General features: G+C 39.5%; 1 protein-coding gene across 2 annotated transcripts in view; it reads left to right on the plus strand.

Annotated features, from left to right (window-relative positions):
- The first annotated feature begins 941 nt into the window (after window positions 1-941).
- Window positions 942-21,710, plus strand: part of LOC147328017 (uncharacterized) — a 63,555-nt gene continuing 42,786 nt past the window's right edge. Inside the window, exons 1-4 of one of the 2 annotated variants that reach the window (XM_086296125.1) lie at window positions 942-1,110; window positions 3,973-4,435; window positions 6,282-6,412; window positions 6,938-7,077. In XM_086296125.1, the coding sequence (XP_086152251.1) occupies window positions 3,981-4,435; window positions 6,282-6,412; window positions 6,938-7,050 (699 nt within the window). In that variant the 5' untranslated portion in view covers window positions 942-1,110; window positions 3,973-3,980 and the 3' untranslated portion in view covers window positions 7,051-7,077. Of the gene's footprint in view, window positions 1,111-3,972; window positions 4,436-6,281; window positions 6,413-6,905; window positions 7,711-21,710 lie in introns of those variants that run through there. The other variant, XM_086296124.1, reaches the window with a different exon arrangement.

Consider the following 21,710-nt stretch of genomic DNA (forward strand, 5'->3'; position numbering starts at 1 on the left):
TATAAACACAGTGAGCAATGATTTTTGAGTTTTTTTTCAAGGTTTTTGTTAGATTCAGTAAGTCCACTGATTTTCAATCAGTTTCAAAGTGGGTTTTTATATATGGTTGTTTACTGTCTTCCTAACTTAAACGGTGACTATTATGAGCAATATTAACTTATTACCTGTACCTGCTGATCTGTGTCCTGTTTTGCATCTTAAATCTTTTCACTTTTAATCCACTTATGCCATTCTTCAAGTAAAAAAACAAAAATTCAAGACACACTGAGCTGTAAAAACTGTCACAAACTCATGGCTTTTAGCTTTCTGTTATTAGGACGATCCGATTGGATGCAGTCATCTTAAATAGCAATAAAAAATGGCTTTGGCAGTGATGTTGTCTCATGAAATTTCTGTTATTTTCATTTGAATTCAGCTATAGTTTCTAAAACATAAACATTGTGCCTAAAGTGTATGCTGCTGCTGTCTTAGCTGCCATTATGTACTTTGCTGTAAATAAAAGTGTTTGCGCTGGCATGAAAATAGTCATGTCGCCAAATGAGAATGTTTTAACTTTAATGTTTTATTTTATGTGTTTGTGTGTATTGTGTATTCTCATATGGGAAATCTTAAAATGCAAGATTTACAACCTTTTGTAAAAGGGCAGCACTGCGCTGTTTAGTTATGTATGGTCAATACCCATGTAAGCCCAGGCATTGAGGGGAAAAAAAACCCAAAAATAATTATTAAATAAATCTTCCTTACAACATTATTTTGGAGCAACGACAGAAAAAACATTTCTATCTGATTTGACTGTGACTGGTGCTTTTATACATGTAGTTTTACCTAATTTGACTAATTACATTACAGTTAATTTAGGTGTTATTAGAGATTTTGCGGATTATAAATGCCAGTTATTGTTTTATGTATTTATTTCATTCATTTATTTATTTTTATACATTAGTTTTATTTTTAGATTTTATTCTTTATCTTCTTTCATTTATATATTTATTTGTACCTGCTCTCGGAGCAGTATTTGTGTACTCTAGCGCCTCCTATCGGCGAACTGCGCAGCTTCATTTGATCAGCTGGGTGCTGCACGCGGCTGGTGTGCCCGACACAGCGGTGCAGGTAAGAGTTAAATTAAAATTAAGCATAATGTGAGTGATGTTTTAAGGTAAACTTGCATGTGAACGCATAACTTGGTGCTTTCCGTGTATGTTATCTGCTCCCTGTTGTTTTCTTCCCACAGGAAGCTCACAAACTTTTAGCAGCCGGCATGATGATAGCTGTTGATAACGGCGCTAAAGTTGTTAGCCCGCTAACAGAAAACAGGGCGCCTACATTCACTGGGGTTAAAAGAGCACAAAGCTAGCTAAGTGTCAGTATGTTTGGTTATTGTTAAGGTAAAATTGTTTACGATTTAAATTATTTATTGTTTAGTTTTTTTATTAATACCAATGAAAATAACTATTTAACAGAAAAAAGTAAGAAAGGTGTTGACTGAAAAGGTTTAGGCTGAAAGTTTAGCTTAATGGACCGCCATTGTTTTCTATCCGGTTGTTCAGTCTGACGTCACTAGCCGTGTCTGGGTCTAAACTCCGCTGCAGGTCCATATATCAAACGATCACTATGGCATTACTGAGAGTTGAAAAACTGTCTAAAGTCTTTCATCTTTAATAAAATGATCAGCGTTCTGCTCTACCAGGTGTAACAATTGAGTTTAACATCCAGGCATCCATGAAAACGGAATTTATGACATTTAACGGAGTTAGAAGTTAGCAGGGAGTTAGCTCGCTAGTTTCTATCTAAATACAATATAGCATGTCCTGACTGTGGGGTTTTGGAAACAAATTAAAACGTACAGCTCTGCTATCACTTCCAGCATAAATGAAGACAGAAAACTAAACAGCAGTGACGTTTGTAGGGTTACTGAAGTTGGGCTAGCTGGTATATAATGATGTGCTACGTGACCGCTAGCGACACAGCTATGTTAGCATAATATAAACAAGCTAACTTTTTTCCCACTCGATAAAAGTTAATGTGAGTGTTCTCGGTGGTCAGGAACAAATGTAATCGCATGGCAGGATGCTGTAAAAGGACCAAACTTCAGCCAGGAGAACAACTGAGATGATCCATCCACAATACGAGGTTAGTCATTCATATACTGCTGCATGGGCTGGGCTGTAGTTACATCGTAAGGTTTTAAAAACTGAGCTTAAATAAATGATTAGCGGTAATAAAAGCCGAGGGAGGTCAACAGTGATCACTGACTGTTTTAGGAGCTTTTTGAGATCAAATAGAAGAAAATACATAACATTAAACATGTTAACAACACAAAAGCCATATTAAACGCAGACTACTTTAGACCCGGAAGTAGGATTCGTCGCGTCATCACTGAACAACCGGATAGAGACACACCAACTAAATTTCACCAAAAACAATCATTAGTCAGTATATGCACTAGACAAAAAATGAATTGCACAGTTTTAAGTCCTCATTAAAACCATTCCCCAAGTTTAGACTTTTTATATAGTACTGTGCAAAAGCTTTGAGCCACCCCATCTTTTTTTGGTATTGTAAAAGGAAAAATACGGAGCCCCGCAGGGGACATGGGAGGAAAAAAAATTAAGACGGACTTGCGAGATCTCGCAAAACAAACTCGGGATCTCGCAAAAGTTTTAGCCGCATTCTTCCCGTTAGCTCGAAGCTAACGGGAGGTCGAGACCTACTACAGCCGGGTGGAACACCGCTTTCCCGGCACATCGTGCCTCGACCTCCCGGTTGGCTTCGAGCCGGCGTCCGAAGAATGCGGCTAAAAGATTAACTTATTGATATTATTGGCTAAATTTCATATACATAAGTCGAAATTTTCTAACGCAAAACCATCCTTTCGGTGCTTTTTAAATGAAACCAAACAATATGTTAAAACCATACAACATTCTCAAAATCAAAAAGCTGTCAAAACCGTAAACCTATGTTCCCTGTTCAATATTATGTGATTCTATAATAGACTGTGTCTAGTTGGCTTTTTTATACGAACCCCCTGACATTGTGTTTGCTATTTTGTATTTGTATTTTGTGCTTTGTCAATAAAAAAAAAAAAAAGAAAAAAAGAATGCGGCTAAAAGTTTTGCGAGATCTCGGAAAAGTCCGTCTTAATTTTTTTTTTCTCCCATGTCCCCTGCGGGGCTCCGTAGAAAAAGAATGAGATGGGTGCAGAGATGTATTGAGCATGTGCAAACATAAATGGAAAAAACAGTATAAGAGGCAAAAACAGGCTTTTTACAATTAATGAAAGTCAATAATGGTATGGATGTCTCTTTTAGACAGATTTTCTTGTAATTTCTTTAAGTGGTCTTCAGGAGTAGTTTTCCAGGCATCCTGAAGGACACCCAAAAGCTTTTGGATGTTGGCTGGCTTTTGTTCCCTCCTCTGACAAATTGATCGCACATTGTTTCAATACTGTTGAGGTCCAAGCTCTGGGAAGGCCAATCCATGACAGATACTGTTTCACTGTGGGTGGGGGGGATTTTTAGTTCCATGTGGCGTTTACTTCATTGGCAGTGTGTTTGGGATTATTGTCATGCTGAAAAATGAAGCTACTGCTAATCAGACGATATCCAGATTTGTCAGCTCAAAGCTGCCTATTCACACTAAAAGTAAATGTTTGTGAATCAGACTTTAATACAGGAAATATGTTTAGAAACGTCACTAAAACCAACAGTCCTTAGTATAAAGGGAAGGAGACTTGTCAGTAATTTACATTTGAAAGTATTGTGTTCTCAGTGTCAGTCACTGTAAGAATTAGATAATCTCTTTGATATGTAAATAACCTGAGGTCTGTTGGTGCCGTTAATGACATGTTTTCATTATTAACTAAAGTCTCTAAAGAAGTCCAAGTATAACATTTGGGTCACTTTTGGTCTAATCACACTCAACTGACACAAATCATGTAAGAAATTCAGCCAATCTCTTCCATCTGTTTCACAGGTGAAGCGATGCCTCAGGCTTGTATGAACTTTGAGCCTAACAGAAGGGGAACCTATCACAACAGCCGTAAAACCAATGATCTGATCAACAACACAGGTTTGGTTAATGGAGCAGTTGTTTACAATGGATGCTCAGCTTCTGCCAGCAGAATCAGTAGGAGCACACCAGCTGGCACACAGCATGGTCCTAAACCCACATACAGGATTAACGATTATTTTAACTATGGCTACAAAGGCAAGAGTACAAAAGCAGCACCCTCAGGGACCCTCAAGAAACAAGGATGCAAAATTCCAGCTCTCTGTGATGCCCCAGCATCTGATGGAAACGGCAGTGAAGATCTCCTGAGTGGTAACTCAGCCAAAGTTAGTGCTCCACCCAGTAACATTGACCAAAAGGTACCAGATCCCAGCCTATCGGCGTCAGGGAAGAAGAAAAGGTGGAGGAGATCGAGACACAAGAAGAGGTGCATCACTTATCTTAATCTTAAAGTTCTCAAGTCCAGCCTATATATACCTATATGTGTTGATTCTACTTAAAATCAACACGTTTTTTTAATGGTTTTGCAGTGGACCATTAATAACAGCCCTAGAGTAGCAAGATTTACTACTGCAGAGGCCCTGAGACAGATAAGTAATACGTAATGCTCAGCTGATGGAGATGAGTCAAGTTTACTCCCTTCTGCATAAAAACAAATACAAACATTTGTGAAAGAATGGGTTGTTCTAAAGACCTCATTAAATCTGAGTGGGGTACTGTAATAGGATGCCACTTTTGTAATAAATCAGTTAAGTTTGTAAAGTTCTTCCCTCATAAATTACGAACCATTGCAACTCAGCCCTGAAGTACAGAACAAGGTGCATAAAAGTCAACTGTAAAGTTTGATGGAGGAGGGATAATGCTATGGGGTTGTTTTTTAGGGTTAGCCAGGGTCCTTTACTTCAAGCAAGGGGGGTTCTCAATTCTATGCTTCCAGATTTATGGGAACAGCCTAGGGAATGCCATTCCAGTGGGACTGTGCACAGAGCGAGGGGGATTCAGATGTGTCCATAGATTGAATATGTGAAATTATAAAAGCTCCTGTAGTGCAGACAATTTCACACTATAATTTTGTATTGGAAACAGTCATTAAAAGTATTCCTGTACAAAAATTATACTCATGAAGTAGAAGAATAAATGCTTTCAGTCCCAACTTGAGTGAAGTTTCAGATGAGACGACAGAAAATTGAATGCTTTAGTTATTATTTTAGATAACTGCTTATCTTGCTGTGAGTAACATGTGAGAGTGATATCAATATTCTTGTGCATATCTGTCTCTTAAATCTCCAGCCAGCACCGTATGAACACTAAAAACATAATAGTTAGGCTCAAATCTGTCTGTAGATTTACACACAGAGACTTAAGGGATATCATTGTGTCCAGGTAAAAAGCATAAATCATTGTGAATCCATTTCACTTGTTTCGGTGCAAATTAAAGTGATAACAGATGCATCGGCGCGACATAAACATGTACATGAGCAGCCCGCTGGAGGTTAATTCTTTGCACAAAGGAGCAGATAACCGTCCTGCTGCCCTTCTATCACCCTGACCAGCTGCTCTTGTATAAACAGCCCATCTTCCCATAACCCTTTAATGCTTGAGACTGAGTGGAGAGATGCATCAAAGCTTCTTCTGGATGTGAAGAATGAGTTGTGCATATTGTACTGAATTATTATATTCAGTGAAAACGTATGGGAATGGTAAATTATTTTTTTCATCTCATTCACATAATGACAGCAAGAATTAAAGCATAAAAATACTCTATAATACTCATAAATATAACTTTATTTGTATAGCATTTTTTTAAAGCACACAGTTACAGTAATTCCAACATTAATGGTTTTGTGCACACATCAGATGTAAACTGTGGCGAAAAATACTGCCACTAACAACCAGAAATGTATTTCAAATATGTAATTAATTTCCCTTCCCTCTGATTATGGAACACTTTAATTCAGTGGTCCCCAACCCTCGGACCGGTACCGGGCCGCGAGAGTTGAGGCTCAGGTGTGAAATGTATAGTTTTCAGGGTTTTTATCGGTTTTCAGCGTTATTTCGTTATCGTTTTTATCGTTTACTCGGTTTTCCTTGGTCTTTTCGCATGTGTTATGAATAAATTTTCTTTTTTTCGGTACCGGTACTAGTTTTAGTTTGTTGTATTTATCCGCGACACCTTAAAGGCCGGTCCGTGAAAATATTGTCGGGCATAAACCGGTCCGTGGCGCAAAAAAGGTTGGGGACCGCTGCTTTAATTAACATGAGCCCTCTTGCAGAGACAAAGAAGTCGTCTACCCGGAAATTCTTTCACCCGCACCCATAGAAGCGGAGGAAGACTGGGGAAAAGAGATCCAGGAGGGCACGCGCTCTGACTGGAAAAACATGTGTTTTGGGGTCAGACCTTATGGTAAAGAAAAAAACATTTTCATGACATCTACTCTCTTTACAGTACTGAATTTAAATGTCTTCGTTATTATATACATGCATATGTAATAAGTTATAAATTTATGTTGCTGTAAGGTTGATTACTGAATATATCTTCACCACTGAGGTCAAACAAGGAAATTTTAAAGTTTACCTGATGTGTATTAATAGTAGTAGTAGTCATTACCTTTTCTGTCATAAAGGAAAACTGCTGAAACCAAAGTCCTTAGAGAAGCGAGTCTTGCCACACAGAGCCACTTTGAAATGGCTCATTGCAGTTATAAAGTGTTATCTACATTTCCTTTCATTTAAATGGTCAAATGTGCATAAAAGTGCCAGGATATATACTAAATTAAAAATGAATATTAGAAACAGCAAGTTTCAGTCCTTCAGCATCCTGTTTTCATTGAAGCTGATGTAGGTGTCAGTACTACTTTTAGGATTCAGGCCATGACGTGTGTTGCTGCCTGTTTCAGGTCCAGAAGACGTCCTCCGTTTTGCTTTGCAGGACCTGACACTGAAGCAAAGGGACACAGCGGCCCTGCCCGTGTCAGCCAGTTACACACCAGCGGTGCACCACCCGCACCCCCTGATATGGTCCCGTCACATCATTCCCACTGAGCCAGACCAATTCGCAGACGCTGACTAGTAAGCTGGGCGTATGCCTATATGTTAGAATAATGGTTGATATGAAAATTAACAACATCTGTTTCTAAAATATTTGTTTCATTCTCATTTGGTTTAGTGGAAAACATTAAATTTAATTTTATTGGTAAAAGATTGTGCGGTGGAGTCTAGGTTACCATCTGGTTGTTTTTTATTGTAGGTTCTATTTTATATTTAAAATTCAGGTTTTATATTTGTTTTATATTACAACAAAATACTTTGGATTTTGTGATCTTAAAGGATGGTTTTATTACAACTACTACTTTTAGTTTCATTGCTGCAGTTAGTGCTGTTTCTCACACAGGTCATGCATTTCCTGTTTCGTTTTCATCTTATATTTCCATTCTTTTTCTTGTCTGTGCTAAAAGAGCAAAATACTAGTTTTAACTGTTTCTTTGTGTTTTAAAATGCCTGAAGTTAATACCATGTTGTTATGAGTTGCTCATTTGAGCTGAAAGATCTGTTTAATCTGTTTATAAACATCCCCTGTTCACAGCAAGTACATGAAGTAACTATTTTATTTTGACACTCATGGAATAGTCGATTTAACCAAGAAAGTATGGTTTGATTATGTAATAAGAACGTGATTTTCTGGTTGTTCATATCATTTTTATTACCATAATAAATCACATTTTCTTCTAACTTGTGCTTAAACCCTGCATTTTTTCATCGCCACTGTCAAAAAATGTTATTAAACAAGAAGGCCCACCTTCTTTTCACCATTTAACCACAAACAAATGGATTTGAAACCTTACCATCTGTTGCTACTTAACGGCTCTTTAGAAGCAATAATGGCTTCTGGCCACTAGATGGCAGAGTGGATATAAGATTTTGCATTCTGCTAGTTATTTCCATACACCTCAGGGAGTTCAATGGGTTCATTCCCAAGGACTTGAGAGACAGAGGCATTTACTTGCATAGTGCTCAGCCCATTTCTCCCTGGTGTTGAATTCAGAATGCAATAAGACACTGAGCTGATTAATGCCATTTAGTTGTACTAAATATGTTTACAGATATTTTTATAATCAAATGGGTCCATTTAAAATGTTTTAATATGAAGTAGCAATTAGTAACAAGTAACAATTTTCATAATGCTTTTTTCTTTAAACACAATAGTAGATCTGAAATGAATCAATCAAAACCTGTTCAAGTGCAGATTTTCAGCTCTAATTCAAGCAGCTGAACAGAAATACTGCCTCAGGTGTTGAGGAATTACCACCATCTATACCCCGTCCCCTATTTTCGGGGACTCAAATGTATTTAGACAAATTAACTTAACAAATATTTTAGATTTCTTTGTTGAGGATCCTTCACAAGCAGTGACTGCCTGAAATTTGGAATTCATAAACATGACCAAGTAATAGGTTTCCTCCTTTGTGATCCTTTGCCAAACCTATACTGAGGCTGTCTTCAGTGTTTGTTTGAAGGATTTTAGGCCATTATGTTTGCTTTAAGCGAGTGGAATGCTGTTCTGTCAGGTTCAGATCAGACCAAATAACAGGTTTCCTCCTTTGTGATGCTTTGCCAGACCTATACAGTGACTGTGTTCAGATGTTGTTTGAGGAGCTTTAGGCTCTTTATGTTTCCACTCAAAGCATTCTGTCAGGGACAGATCAGGTAATTGATTGCAGAATAATCCACTTCCTGGGAGTGGAGCACAGAGGATGCAGTCTCCATCGCAATGCACTCTGTCCTCTCACACCTGGACAACAACAACACCTACGCCAGAATGCTGTTTATAGACTTCAGTTCAGCATTCAATACAATCCACCCCTCACAACTCATCAGGAAACTGACAGACCTGGGTATCAGTTCCCTCATCTGCAAATGGTTACTGGACTTCCTGACCAACCGCCCCCAACATGTCCGGCTGGATAACCGCTGCTCATCTACCATCACAATGAACACCGGTGTACCACAAGGCTGTGTGATGAGCCCTTTCCTCTACTCCCTCTTCACCCACGACTGCAGACCTGCTGATGGTTCCAACACCATCATTAAGTTTGCAGATGACACCACGGTGATTGGCCTCATCAGTGACAATGATGAGGCCGCCTACAGGGAGGAGGTGGATCGTCTGGCTGAGTGGTGCGACAGAAACAACCTGCTGCTTAACACCGAGAAGACCAAGGAGCTCATCGTGGACTACAGGAGGAATGCTGACCCACATCCACCCATCCACATTAAGGGGACGGCTGTGGAGCGTGTGAGCAGCTTCAAGTTCCTGGGAGTCCACATCTCCGAGGATCTCACCTGGACGACCAACTGCTCCAAGCTGGTCAAGAAGGCTCACCAGCGCCTCTTCTTCTTGAGGACTCTGAGGAAGAACCACCTGTCTTCAGACATCCTGGTGAACTTCTATCGCTGCACCATCGAGAGCATCCTGACCAACTGTATAACAGTCTGGTACGGGAACTGCTCTGCCTCGGACCAGAAGGCGTTGCAGAGGGTCGTGAAAACTGCCCAGCGCATCGCCGGAGCACCACTTCCTGCCATAAAAGACATCTACAGGAAGCGGTGTCTGAAAAGGGCTGGGAAAATCATCAAAGACCCCAGTCACCCATCACATGGACTCTTCACCCTCCTGCCCTCTGGGAGGCGCCACAGGAGCCTCCGGACTAAGACCACCAGGTACCGGAACAGCTTCTTCCCCACAGCTGTCAGACTCCTGAACTCTGCCTCCTGACATCTGACCCACGTTAAACTCATGGACTGAACATACACACACCCACAATGGACAACTGTACCCTCAAACACAATAATAACATGGACTGAACCACCACTCACAACCACTAGCACTTATATAGCCTCTGTAGAAACTATCTACACCCTCACTTATCTTAACTGCACTACTGTATAGCTCTGTGTAAATAATCATTCTGTACATTCGATAATCTTTAATCCTACAACTGTTTACAACTTGCATAGTTCCCATTTCTGTATAGCTGTATATCTCAGATTTCTGTAAAGTTATTTATTTCATATTCTGTATAGTTTTTCATATTTATATCCTGTTCATATCCTGTACATAGCTTGTACTCACTACAGCCTGTACATACTTATAGTTATAGAATATTCACAACATACTTCATACCGTGTACATTATAACATACCATAATAGACCCATTTCTGTAATATACTCACATATCTATATTATTGCTAATATATATTGTAATATATCTATATCACTAAAGCACTTCTGGATGGATGCAAACTGCATTTCGTTGCCCTGTACCTGTGCATGTGCAATGACAATAAAGTTGAATTCTATTCTATTCTATTCTATTCCTGAAGTTTAAAATGTCCTGGGTTGCTTTCACTGTATATTTAGTTTCATTGTACATTGTCTGTCTAGTAAACTTTGCTACATTTGTCTGAATTTTACCAGCAGTTATATCCCTAAACACAGAATTCATCCTGTGTCTTCTGTGTTTTAGTGACCCAGTGAAAGGCATACATGACCATGCATCACACTGCCTCTAGTGTGTGTTACAGAGTATGTGTCAGATCATGAGCTGTTAAAAGCATACTCCATACTTTACTCTGGTACGGGCAGATCTTAGCTTCCTCTCTTACAGATATTGTTGGATAAATGGCCTTTCATTTTTTGGTTGTTTGTTCTGCAAAATTGCAGATCTGGCATTGCTGTTCAAAAACCCGAGGAGTGGTTTAAATCTTGTAGTGTTTGAAGCCTTCCCTTTATCTCTTTGTGTTATGTTGTTCAGCAGAGGATGAAACTTGTGAATTTTTTTTTCCCATGGAAAGGATCCTGTGATCATCCTCATTGTTGTCTTCCATAAACAATCAGACTTTATTATGTTGCGATGTGCGAAGCTCATGTGAGCTCTTAATTTTTGTACCTGAATTATTTCTATTGTTTCTCCACATTTTCTCCATTATCTTTTTGGTGGTTTTGAGTTCTTTTGTTTGTTTGTTTTTCTTGTTTGTTTTTTTTAAATTCTGAGGATGGCTATTCGACTTGCCTTTTACCTGCCTAATTGATTAAAAAATACAATTAAAATCTCCTTGCCTGTTGATAAACAGCTTTTGAATAAATAGTCCATTACATTTGACCACTTAAAATAGAACACTAATAAAGTAAATATTAAAAAAATATAATAATCTTTTTTAACCCCTTGAATTAAAGCTCAAATTCCATAGTTCAATAACATCATGCCAAGTTCTGCCGAAACATTTCAATACTTTACACCATGTTATTGCTGACGGAGACTGACCAGTCATTGAGCACAACCTAAATACCAATGAAATGGTCATAAAAGTTTCAGACAGTGTCGAAAATGGGAGAAAGGTGGCCTCAAGTTCTTCAAAATATAGAGATGATTCAGTCTGGATGTGTCACTGTTTCAAAGGTTATTGTGTTCCATGTCTCAACAGAACGGAAAAATTTGCACGTTGTCTCCGTGTCTGTGTAGGTCTACTGGGGACTGTTTGTTTGCTACCTAGGGTTTGTGGCATAGGTTCGATTATTTACTTTAAATTATTTAGTTTTATCATAGATATTTTATTATAGATATATTATTTATTTTATTTTGTAAATCTGTGAGCTAATGCAGATGTTTTTCTCACCGCGTCCCTATGATGGCCTCATAATAGCCCTAGAAACTGCTCGAATAGCTTGTAGCCTGCACACACCTGAACAGGATTAAGCGATACAAATTGGATGGATGATTTCCTGATTGTTCATTTTAATCTGTGCTTGTCTCCATCTGTTTGAAGCATTCGTTTCCAGGAAGCTGACCCATTCTGAAAGTCATTTTTAATTTACTGTAGCGATCATCACTCTTTGTAAACTTGGCTAACCCTACAGTGAAAATCCCCTGCGAAGCAGAATTCACATATGTTATTTGTTTGATCATAGACAGTTGATAAACACTTGTGGTCACGAATAGCTGCCTTCTGCAAAAAGAATCCAAAAATCCCAAAACGAACTTGGTGTCACTTTGACAAGATGCTCCTTTTGACATGAAATATGTCACTTTCACTGACTTTACATATGATCTTCTTTTCTAAAAATGTGTTTCTACATTCAAAGTCAACCTAAACGTGCTGGGTCTGTACCCAAAGACATCTGTTACTCATAGTCGTGGTGCTCACTTTTAGCTCTGAGGTGCTGCTTCACATTTGTAACCACCATTTGGCTTTCAAGGGATTTCCCTGAATGCTGAAGTAAGCTGTAATAGTTTTGCATTACCATTTTGAGGGGGTGGCGATGGGAGCTCTAATGTTAAGAAATGGCATGTTTGATAACATGTTGTAATCTCTATGAGGGATTAATACATCTATATGTCCCAGTGGACCCTTTACCACATCCTGTATTTGGACAAATAAGTAGATACAAAGAACCAGCCCTGCCCTGCTTGCCCTCCTACGTCCTCATTGTTGTTCATAATTCATCTGTTTTCATTGTTTTCCTTCCTAGAGTTCATCTTTCAATTGAAACAAATTAGATTGACGTTCAAACACTGCACTCGCAGTTCACTGGCCAGCTCACGATATGGGATAATGATGAATTCTTGCCAGATATCCTCTAATTGTTGTAAAAATGTTCTCATGCTGACATGACTCTGGGAAATCAGCCTGAGGTCTTAACAGCTACATTTCTCATATGTGAATCACCCCCCAGTTATTTCATCTGGATCCGGTGTGACCAGTAATTTAGCATTCATCGTCTTTATTGATCTGGCAACATAATGGTTTGTTAGGATGGCACATGAAGAGACCCAGGAGGAGACAGGAAGCAAGAATGTGGTCAGTTCAATCCCCTGCAGCTAACTAAAGCAAACACACTGCGGTAGTGGATGGATGTTTGTCACAGTACTGACCATAATACTAAGTCAGGGGTCTGACTTTGATAACCTTGTGTATTTATATTTTTCAGTTATTTACTATATGGTCTTCCCAATGTAATTATAATCAATCAAAGAAATAAAAGAAAAATATTTTCATAAAAAAAAACAAAACTAAATTATATCATAAGATGGCTATAGACATATCATCATAATAATAACATATAATAATTTGATTATAAATTCTCAAAAGTACATTTATTCCTTGTTCCTTCTCATAAAAGTTTTATATGCTGTCTTTTTTGTTTTCATATACCAATAATCAGATATAATCTGCCTCTTTAACTGATGTTCAGAGTTAAATGTCTTAAACTAGTATTTCAGCTGAATACAAAGGAGCATTCAGATTTCATCAAATACATGTGTACACATTTTAGTCTTCTAGTACAAAACCTTGCACACATTATGTAGAGCTCACTTATCTAAGGAATGTTTGAATACGGAAGTTGATTTTTTTTGTTTTTTTTAAATAGTCACTTACATACAGATGTGTTCCTGTTTGTAAGTAACATTTTCGTGTGTGTGTCTGAAACATGCTGGTTTTGGCTAACGGACATTATTTATTTGCACATCATCTAACCTAATTGTACTCAATTATTGTCCATGTTAATGCAAGCATCCAGCACATTAGCAACATCTGTAAATGACAGAAAATAAGGAAGAGCATATTGAATCAATTTAAGCAACAAATCTGCCAGTCAAAAATATTCATGGATGTACTAATGTTTTTTAATTTAGGCTTTTTCTGCAGGATGAAAATGGAGTATCAATATTTTACAGTATATTGCATTGTATTTGTGAGGTACCTTCCTAGACAGAGGTACTTTTAACTAAGAAATGGAACCAAATATTAAATGTGCAGCATTTTATAACAACATTAGAATAAGTTTTTCAGCTTGCACATCTTTCTTCCTAATCCAAATATTGTTGTTCCACCAGCTGACACAAATTATTCTGTTCCCGTATATATGGTCCCATGTAAACAATCTGTACTATTTGTTCTATCAATAGGATGCAGACCCGCCTTCCTCTACCTCTAAATTACCTCCCACCATGCATGATAAATTGTACAGCCAGTTCAGAAAGGCATCTAACGCTGTATTCTTCCTTTGTGACTCACCTCCAGTCATTGCTTTTTCATCTCGCTTCAGTGTGTCCGGTCATTTTCTGTGCCTTCTCTTGAGTGATCTTGTAATGATGTGTTGGCAAGTAGAGAACGATGCAGTACCGCCAGAACTAACCACTACAAAAACATAAATCGGCAGTTTTCGGGTTGCAGAGATTCCAGTAAATTTGAACAGATACTAGCAGTCAACTAGTTAAAATTGCTTAAAGATGGAAATTTCAAGACCTGTTGGAAAAATATCCTCAGTTACTTGTGATCTGTGCCAGTTTAATTTAATTTGGGATTTTTATTATTTTGGCAGGATTAAATATAATGACTTGTTGGCATTTTTAAACCTCAACTTTAAGGAAATGGTGGATGGCTTTTATGGCTTGTTTTTGACTGTGAGGATGAGAAGACTCTGTTGAGTTTCCCTGTTGTTAGTTTCTGCAAAGCCACTTGTATCGCTCCCAAAGAAGAAGGCTCATAATTTCCTGTCATTGTGACTTGACCCAGTAGGAAGACAGCCAGAGTGCAGAGATCTGGGTGACAGACCATCAAGAAAAAAACCCACACACAGCCTGTGGAAATAGCTGGCAGTAGTGACTGTAAAGGTTGCAATAGCCTGATGACAAAGCACTCTGTTTCTTAACTTTGTGATGAAATAAAAAGGTTCTGCAATGCTCCAGGCAGTCCTTCCAACTAGGTGAGCTTATTACACACTAAATAATTTCAAAGCTTTAACTCTGAGCAAGGTTATTGATGTTTATATTTCAGAACACGGGCTCTGCAATTAAAGTCTTAGCATGTTAATGTTTATTTTTTGGTGGATTGCTCTGAAAGGAGCCATTGCCACATCTGGTGAGCAGAGGAAAGGCTAATGAATTTTGCTGAGTCAGAGTGATTGGAATTTGCATGGACTGAAATCTTCACCATATGGTGAAACTGGAGCACTGCACAAGTGCTGCAAGCCTGCGTCTGGTAAAATCACTTCCTGAGTGTGAAAGTAATGCTTTTGTAGTCCATTCTTGCGGTAACATGATGACTTTTATTGGAGTACAGTTGAGGAAATACGTATGTTTTAACATTAATCCCTCCTGACATGAATTAAGGCAGCATTTGATGGTTATGATGAGGTCCAGTTTGCTTCAGCGTTATCAAAAAAGTCTGTTTAACATCACACGGCAACACTTTTCCACAAAGAATTCGTAGGACAAAAGGAAAATTTGTCAGTGCCATTCACAAACAATATTAGCTTTGTACTTTGAAATGGTCTCTGCTTATAATACACTATTGTATTCTTGTCATGGCCTGCTCTGCTACATAGCAGTATTTAATCTTAAATTCACCGCATTGTAGTTGTTGCTTCAATAGTCACCTTATACTAAAACTGTAAAAATAAGTGAATACTGTTGTTTGAGTAACAGTCTAAGCAAACTGTGGATGAAAACGTGCACGATAATTATCTCTTCAGCAGCTAGTCGAGCTTTGCTTTCAAGGTGCTGGAAAGCTGAAGCTTTATTTAAACGCCAAATGACGCTGACCTTAATGTTCACTCCATTCCTCTGACCCTTACTACCGGTTTTAGGATGAGGTAACTGAACAGCCTGTAATTAGACTGTTATTCATCACTATGCGGGCATCAGTGATTGCCTGCAGTACCGTGCCAGGCCCAGACAGCGGCAGTGTTTGTCAGCCGTGCACCCACTGGCCCTCTGGCATGTTGGGATGCTGGGCTCGTAGTTTGGCTGGCTGCTACACACCGGCCTGTGGCGACCTGTCTGGCTACTCTGCCTACCTGTTTCTCTTCTACTTGTCTGCCTTTATCTGTCTTCTTACCTGTTTGGTAACCTCTTACTGACAGTCCGTCTTGTCTTTTTGACAGACTACTCTCTTAGCTGTCTCCATGGACATCTGCCGTCCAGTTGCAATTTTTTTGCCTTTCCTCCTGCCTGTCAGTATTGCTGCAGAGGCTGCCCAGCTGTCACTCTTTCCTCCTTGCTGCTCTTCTTTTGTCTGTCTATCTGCCCTGCCGCCTGTCTTGTCGTCTGGCTTCCCAACCGGGGGATGTCTGGAAAGGTGCTGGATAACAAGCACCCTGCAGACCGACCACTCACTAGAACAGAGGCGTGGAGGGAGGGTGAGAGAAAGAGAGGGGGTAGGAGGTGGCTGTGACAGATGAAAGGAGAGATAAATGGAGAAAAAGGAGGAGATGAGTAGGGAGGGAGCACACAGAGTTAAAGAGGGTGTGGAGAGCAATCCTGAGAGGCAGAGAATGAGCGAGCACATGAAGATAGACAAGCGTTAAGGAGGAACAGAGGTAGACGACGAAGGCAGGGTGAAGCAGATGGATAGGTGGGAAAGCAGAGCGCAGTGAGTGAAAGCAGTAGTGAGTCGAGGGATCGGGAGACAGACAGACAAGGCATGCTGCTTATTAAGAGGCTTACACACCACGGCTGTTCTGTTATTGAATTAGTGTGCGAGATGTACTGTTAGTCTGAAGAGCAGAACTGTGACTCTATGGGGATTTTACATGCACAAAAACACACATCCTAGCACTCCGTGTCTCTCACATTTTCTCTCACACTCTCTTTTACACATGCACACCCACACAGGCAGTTATCTAGTGTCAGACTCCTGTGCCTCTGCACACAGGCGTTGTGATGAGGCTTGCATCTGAATTACAGATGAGACCATCTAATGTAAAGTGCTGTAGTCAGAGACTCATTTGTATACATAACTTTGACTCTAGTTAATCCCATCAAGACACCCTGGGCCTGTCTTTCTATATAATGCTGTGGTCAAATGCCCTGCTTAAACCCTCTGAACAAATAAACAGGGATACAGGGCATCATCTGAAGCTGTACTCTGAAATGTAAAAATTAGATATGAATCTGTGTAGGATTCAATTAATCAATAAATTTTTTTCTGTCAAGAAAATGTATTCAACAAGCAAAAATGCCCAAAAAATTCTGCTTTCCTACATTTTATAGAAATATACCTTTTTACAGAGGAAGTTTTGGACCGTCTTCAATGAAGGTCCTCAGTTTTTGTTTACTGAGGTTTCATTTACTTCAGACCATCTGGCCAAAGGACCAGTGAGCTTATGCAATAGCAGGGTGTCCATTGTCCATTCCTCCATCCATCTGTTACTACACAGTTTACAAGAATTGCTTGTCCTTAATCTTAAGTGCGTTGGACCAGTGAAATTTTCCTTGTCTGTCAATGTAAAGAAGCCCACACTGTCCTGTAGTTAAAAAAAAAAAAAAATTAATTCACAGACATCTCTATAGTTGATAGGTTGCTCTTTTTCTCCATTTAATTATTTACCGATTGCTTAATTACTTTGGTGTAGTCTCAATGGCCATGGGGGAAGTCTTTATCAGTAGAAAAAGTTGAAAACCTTACAGCTAAAACTCCAACAGTGGGGCAGATTAGAGCCTTGCTGGGCCTATTCTGTCAACTTTGTCTTATGTTCGACCCTCCTGTCTTACAATAACCTGCAAATTGCGTTAAGTCTTGACCCAGATGAACTACTGCTTCATTGACATTCTGGTTGTTTATCAAAAAAACCCCACCTTTTTTTTTGGTTATTTTGTTTTTTGGCAGATAAATGACTACCGCCCAGCAGCACTCACCCCCATCATCACAAAGTACTTAGAGCAGCTGGTCCTAGCACACTTCAAATCCTGTCTCCCCCCCACCCTGGACCCCCACCAATTCGCATACCACCAGAACAGGAGCACAGAGGATGCAGTCTCCATCGCACTGCACTCTGTCCTCTCACACCTGGACAACAACAACACCTAAGTCAGAATGCTGTTTATAGACTTCAGTTCAGCATTCAATACAATCCACCCCTCACAACTCATCAGGAAACTGACAGACCTGGGCATCAGTTCCCTCATCTGCAAATGGTTACTGGACTTCCTGACCAACCGCCCCCAACATGTCCGGCTGGATAACCGCTGCTCATCTACAATCACAATGAACACTGGTGTACCACAAGGCTGTGTGATGAGACCTTTCCTCTACTCCCTCTTCACCCACGAATGCAGACCTGCTGATGGTTCCAACACCATCATTACATTTCCAGCTTCAAGTTCCTGGAAGTTCACATCTCTGGGGATCTCATCTGGACGACCAACTGCTCCAAGCTGGTCAAGAAGGCTCACCAGCGCCTCTTCTTCTTGAGGACTCTGAGGAAGAACCACCTGTCCTCAGACATCCTGGTGAACTTCTATCGCTGCACCATCGAGAGCATTCTGACCAACTGTATAACAGTCTGTATGGGAACTGCTCTGCCTCGGACCGGAAGGCGTTGCAGAGGGTTGTGAAAACTGCCCACAGCCACCTACACACACAATGGACAACTGTACCCTCATACACACAATAATAACATGGACTGAACAACCACTCTCAACCACTAGCACTTTATATAGCCTCTGTAGAAATTATCCACATATCTCACTTACCTTAACTGCACTACTGTATAATTCTGTGTAAATAATCATTCTGTACAATACGATAATTTTTAAATCTACAACTGTTTATAACCTGCATAGTTCACATTTCTGTATAGCTGTATATCTCATATTTCTGTATAGTTTTTCATATTTATATCCTGTACATAGCTTGTACTCACTACAGCCTGTACATACTTATAGTTATAGCATATTCATAACATACTTCATACCGTGTACATTATAACATACCATAATAGACCCATTTCTGTAATATACTCACATATCTATATTATTGCTAATATATATTTGTAATATATCTATATCATGGCTAAAGCACTTCTGGATGGATGCAAACTGCATTTCGTTGCCTTGTACCTGTGACATGTGCAATGACAATAAAGTTGAATTCTATTCTATTCTATAAATTACTATTTAAAAAATAAAGTAGAGATGAGACAATTCAATTCAATTTTATTTATACAGCACCAAATCACAACAACTGTCGCCTCAAGGTGCTTTGTACAGTACAATAGATCCTACAATAGTACATACAGAGAAAAACCCAACAATCATATGACCCCCTATGTGCAAGCACTTTGGCAAAACTGGGAAAGAAAAACTCCCTTTTAACAGGAAGAAACCTCCGGCAGAACCAGGCTCAGGGAGGGGCGGCCATCTGCTGCGACCGGTTGGGGTGAAGGAAGATAGGATAAAACGAGTAGGAGGAGCAGGATTTTGGATGCAACCCAATTCTGGATTTAACAGGGAGCTGATGAAGAGAAGCCAATATAGGAGAAATACGCTCTCTCTTTCTAGTCCCTGTCAGTACTCTTGCTGTAGCATTTTGGATTAACTGAAGGCTTTTCAGGGAGTTTTTAGGACATCCTGATAATAATGAATTACAGTAGTCCAGCCTAGAAGTAATAAATAATACATGAATACATGTATATGTACTAGTATTTCAGCATCACTCTGGGACAGGATGCTTCTAATTTTAGAGAGATTGCGCAGTGGAAGAAAGCAGTTCTACATATTTGCTTAATATGTGCATTGAAGGACATATCCAGGTCAAAAATTACTCCAAGGTTCCTCACAGTGTTACCGGAGGCAAAGGTAACACTGTGGTTTTAAGACATTCCTGCAGTTTAACTATTTGGTGTGTGTTATCTGGCTTCATGGATAGATAGAGATGGGTGTCATCTGCATAGCAGTGAAAATGTATACTATGTCTTCTAATGATACTGCCTAAGGGAAGCATGTATAATGTAAACAGAATTGGTCCTAGCACTGAACCCTGTGGAACTCCATAATTAACTTCAGCATGTGAAGAAGACTCCATTTACAAACTGGACAAATTGGACTCTATTAGATGGATATGATACAAACCACTGCAGCACAGTACCTGTAATGCACACAGCATGCTCTAATCGTTCTAATAGAATATTATGGTCAACAGTCTCAAACGCTGCACTGAGGTGTTTCAGGACAAGCACAGAGATGAGTCCACTGTCAGAGGCCATAAGAAGATCATTTGTAACCTTCACTAAAGCTGTGCTGTGATGAGCTCTGAAACCTGACTGAAACTCTTAAAAATAAAATTTCATTTGTGAAGAAACACCCTTCAACCATCTTATGAGTGTTAATGTTAAATACTTTGTCCACTAGAAAGCACTCTACAACTTTCGTGTTGGCAGCGTATTTGGAATGCCACAAACATGAAAACGTGATCCAAAACAGATTTTGCCAGAACATAAACGAGTAATCCACGACAACAGAAAAATTATTATTTTTAGACTTTCAGAGCACACAAAAAATGTGTGGCATATGTTTTTATCTTTTGTGATTTTAAAAATACAGATCCACTGATACAGAAGCTTTTTACTTCACCAAATATCGGTGTTGGCCTTTAAAATTCTATATCGGTCAGGCTTTGCTTATGATTAAGGAAAAGAGGTTAGCTGCGGGTCACTGACCGGTCTTTTGGATCAGTTGCACAATGACTGCCAGCAATTTTCCTCTACTAGTCAGGGATTACTCATTTCTCGTGAGTTGCTGGCTGTTGCTTGGTGGTCACCAGCTGATGTCTAGACCTGTGGGACTGGGCCCTAAGCTAGTAATTTCATGATGTTTCATGAGTCTTTTATCTGAGTGTATAGTAGATGTAGGTAAAAAAAACAGGTGGTTTTTTTCATTGAAATTTCTCACAGATATTTAAACTGAACTCCCTCTGCCTTTCAGTGGAGTGATCACTCAAAGTCTTAGCCTACATGCTATTTTGCTGAGCTTGTAATTTTATGTGTGTGCGTGCATCGACGAGTGAACTGGAAAGGAGGGGAGCAGCAGGGGGATTTTGTATCACCGTCTACGTGTCTTTGATCATCAGGGAAGAACCCAAAGTCTTCATTTTCTACATTGCTCTGTGAAGCAGTAAGAGGAGTTGCAACTAGCTAGCTTGCACCTCCCACACCCATTTCTACAATACACAGACTCTGTGCATCATACATCACACAGGAATCTGCCCTTTTAAAGATGAATTACATCCACTTTCCTGTCTCTGCCTCTCCCTTCTTCTAATGCACACAGGAACAGGCTAATACATGATCAGGGCCAAGGTTCTTCAACTTTTCTGCCATCCATTCAGAAAAATAACCCCTTTTTTTTTTGTTCCACCAATCTTACTCCCTCGTCTGTCTCAGGCCATGTGTTCTCTTTCCATGCCTTTTGTAGCTGTGGTCATTGGAGCCATCTTTGCAGCTGTATCTACAGTCATAACCAACTTTCCGAAGGGGAAGGCCCATCAGACAGCACATAACAAAGGAATGTGACCTCACTGTCACAGCTGATAGAGTTATCTGTGGCCTTGTGTGTTGCAGTGGCTGGTGGTGAATTTCAGCTGTTTGCGACTTGATTAGATTTCAGGTAGTCTTTCAATACAAGCTTGGTATACTGTGGAGGTTCTCACATTGAGTGATCCCTCCCCATGACCTACAGTGTAATATATTTCTTTACTCTTGGGCTAAAGTCAAATACTGTGTGGCAGTGTCATGATGGCTACAAAAATGCTTTTATTTGGATATGAGAGGCCACATCCTTCATTTGTACAGGAGCTACAGGATTCCTTTGAAGTTTTAAGAAGTATTAAAGTTTATTTCTTTAGAAAGAACAAAACTAAAATTG

The sequence above is a fragment of the Aulonocara sp. 'chitande type north' Nkhata Bay genome, linkage group LG6, assembly GCF_057382095.1.
Source record: "Aulonocara sp. 'chitande type north' Nkhata Bay isolate Kocher_YH1m ecotype deep benthic linkage group LG6, A_spYH_male_GT1.1, whole genome shotgun sequence".
NCBI classification, from domain to species: Eukaryota; Metazoa; Chordata; class Actinopteri; order Cichliformes; family Cichlidae; genus Aulonocara; species Aulonocara sp. 'chitande type north' Nkhata Bay.